We start from the raw sequence: 2407 nt of genomic DNA, 5'->3' as shown, positions 1-2407 counted from the left end.
GGGGGAGGGGCCGAGCCGCGTGGTTTTTGGGGGGGGTGGGGACCTCCATGGACCTTCTCGAAGCCCTCCTTGCTGAGGGAGTCGTTCCAGCTCTTCATGAAGTCCCCGGGGAACTTGTCCTTGCTGAAGACGCCGATGCGTTTCCCACCCTTGCTGGCCTTCAGGGCCTCCAGCATCTTCTCAAAGTTGGCTTTGTTGCTCTCGTTCTGAAGGAAAATGGCCGCCGGGGGCAGGGCAACCATCATCCCCACCTCCATCTCCATCCCACACCTTCATCCCCATCTTCACCTTCGTGTCTAGCTCAGCTCCACCTCCAGAGCTTCACCTCCATCTTGGTCCCACCTCCATCTTCATCCCCATCTCCACCTTCGTATCCAGCTCCACCTCCATCTCCACCTCAGCTCCACCTCCAGAGCTTCACCTCCATCTTGGTCCCACCTCCATCTCCGTCCCACCTCCATCTTGGTCCCCACCTCCATCTTCCTCTCCACTTCTATCTCCATCCCCACCTTCATCTTCATCCCCACCTCCATCTTCACCCCCATTTTCACCTTCATGTCCACCTCCATCTCCATCTCCAGAGCTTCACCTCCATCTTGATCTCACCTCCATCTTGGTCCCACCTCCATCTTGGTCCCACCTCCATCTTCATCTCCCCCTCCACCTTTATCCTCATCTTCGCTTTCATGTCCACCTCCATCTCCACCTCCTTCACCTTCATCCCCATCTTCATCTTCCACCTCCATCTCCATCCCACCTCCATCTCCATCCCACCTCCACCTTCATCCCCATCTTCACCCTCACTTCAACTTCCACCTCGTGTCCACCTTCATCTCCATCTCCGTCCCATCTTCACCTTCATCCCCACCTCCATCTCCAGAGCTTCACCCCCATCCCACCTCCATCTCCACCTCTGTCCCACCTCCACTTTCATCTTCACCTTCGCTTCCACTTCATGTCCACTTTCATCTCTACCTCCATCTCCACCTCCAGCCTGATCTCCATCCCACCTCCACCTTCATCCCCATCTTCACCCTCACTTCCATTTCTACCTCGTGTGCACCTTCACCTCCGTCTCCATCCCATCTCCACCTTCATCTCCAGCCCCATCTTCACCTTCACGTCCACCTCCATCTTGACCTCCTTCACCTCCAACCTCATCTTCACCCTCACTTCCACCTCATGTCCACCTTCGTCTCCACCTCCATCCAATCTCCATCTCCATCCCATCTCCACCTTCATCTCCAGCCCCACCTTCACCTCCATCTCCACAGCTTCATCTCTGTCCCACCTCCATCTTCATCCTCACCTTCACGTCCACCTCCACCTCAGCTCCATCTCCAGAGCTTCACCTCCATCTCCCATCCCAACTTCTCCAGCCCCATCTCCACCTCACCTCCACCTTCATCTTCATCCCTACCTCAATCCCATCTCCACCTCCATCTACATCTCCAGCCTCATCTTCATTTTCCATCTCCATCTCCATCCAACCTGCACCTTCATCTTCATTTCCATCTCCATCCCACCCTACCTCCATCTCCACCTCCATCCCACCATCTCCATCTTCACCTTCACCTCCATATTCATCTCCACCCCACCTCCACCTTCATCTCCAGCCTCATCTTCATCTTCGCTCTCCATCCCGCCTCCATCTCCCTCCAGCCTCCACCTTCATCTCCAGCCCCATCTTCACCTCCATCTCCACCTCCATTCCACCACCTCCATCTCCACCTTCATCTCCATCTCCATCCCACCACCTCCATCATCTCCACCCCACCCCCCGGTTGCTCCTCACCTTCTCCCGGACGAGGAGGGTGATGGCGGGGACACCATTGGCGCTGTCCCCACCCTTGCCGTGGGCCACCTGCTTGAGGAACTCCACCTTCTTCTTGCTGGCCATGAAGAGGATCTTCTCCTCGCAGAAGACCATGATGGTGTCCGTCAGCTCGTAGCCGAAGAGCCACGTCTGGGGCAGGGCAGGGTGGGGTGGGGTTAGACATGGGGGGAGGGGAAGGTGGGACCTCAAGGAGGGTGGTGGTGGGAACTCACGGGGGGTGGGGTGGGAACCTCCAAGGGTGCTAGGAAGCTCCAAGGGTGGTGGGAACCCCCAAAAAGGGGTGGTGGGACCCCAAAAAAGGGTGTTGGGAACCCCTCAAGGGTGGTGGGACCCCAAAAGTAGTGGTGGGACCCCAGAAAGTGGTGGTGGGAACCCCTCAAGAGTGGTGGGACCCCAAAAGGGGGTGGGGGGACCCCCCCCTCAAGGGTGATGACCCCCCCCAAGGGTGGTGGGACCCCAAAACTGGTGGTGGGAACCTCTAAGGGTGATGGTGGGACCCCATAAATGGTGTTGGGAGCCCAGAAGGGGGGAGTGGGACCCCAAAAGTAGCGGTGAGATTCCAAAAAGAGG

At 57.4% G+C, this 2407-nt stretch overlaps 1 protein-coding gene across 1 annotated transcript in view; it reads right to left on the bottom strand.

Annotated features, from left to right (window-relative positions):
- LOC104130037 (FACT complex subunit SPT16) overlaps positions 1-1992 on the bottom strand; it is an 11331-nt gene extending 9339 nt beyond the window's left edge. The window contains exons 1-2 of the mRNA XM_035898498.1: positions 1796-1992; positions 54-206 (exon numbers count right to left, since the gene is read on the bottom strand). Of these exons, the coding sequence (XP_035754391.1) occupies positions 54-206; positions 1796-1930 (288 nt within the window). The 5' untranslated portion in view covers positions 1931-1992. The remainder of the gene's footprint in view (positions 1-53; positions 207-1795) is intronic.
- Between the last annotated feature and the right edge of the window lie 415 nt (positions 1993-2407).

Source organism: Egretta garzetta, unplaced genomic scaffold (genome assembly GCF_000687185.1).
Source record: "Egretta garzetta isolate BGI_Z169 unplaced genomic scaffold, ASM68718v1 scaffold1217, whole genome shotgun sequence".
Taxonomy (NCBI): Eukaryota; Metazoa; Chordata; class Aves; order Pelecaniformes; family Ardeidae; genus Egretta; species Egretta garzetta.
Note: the sequence above shows the minus strand (reverse complement) of the source record. Positions and strands in the feature narration are given on the sequence as shown.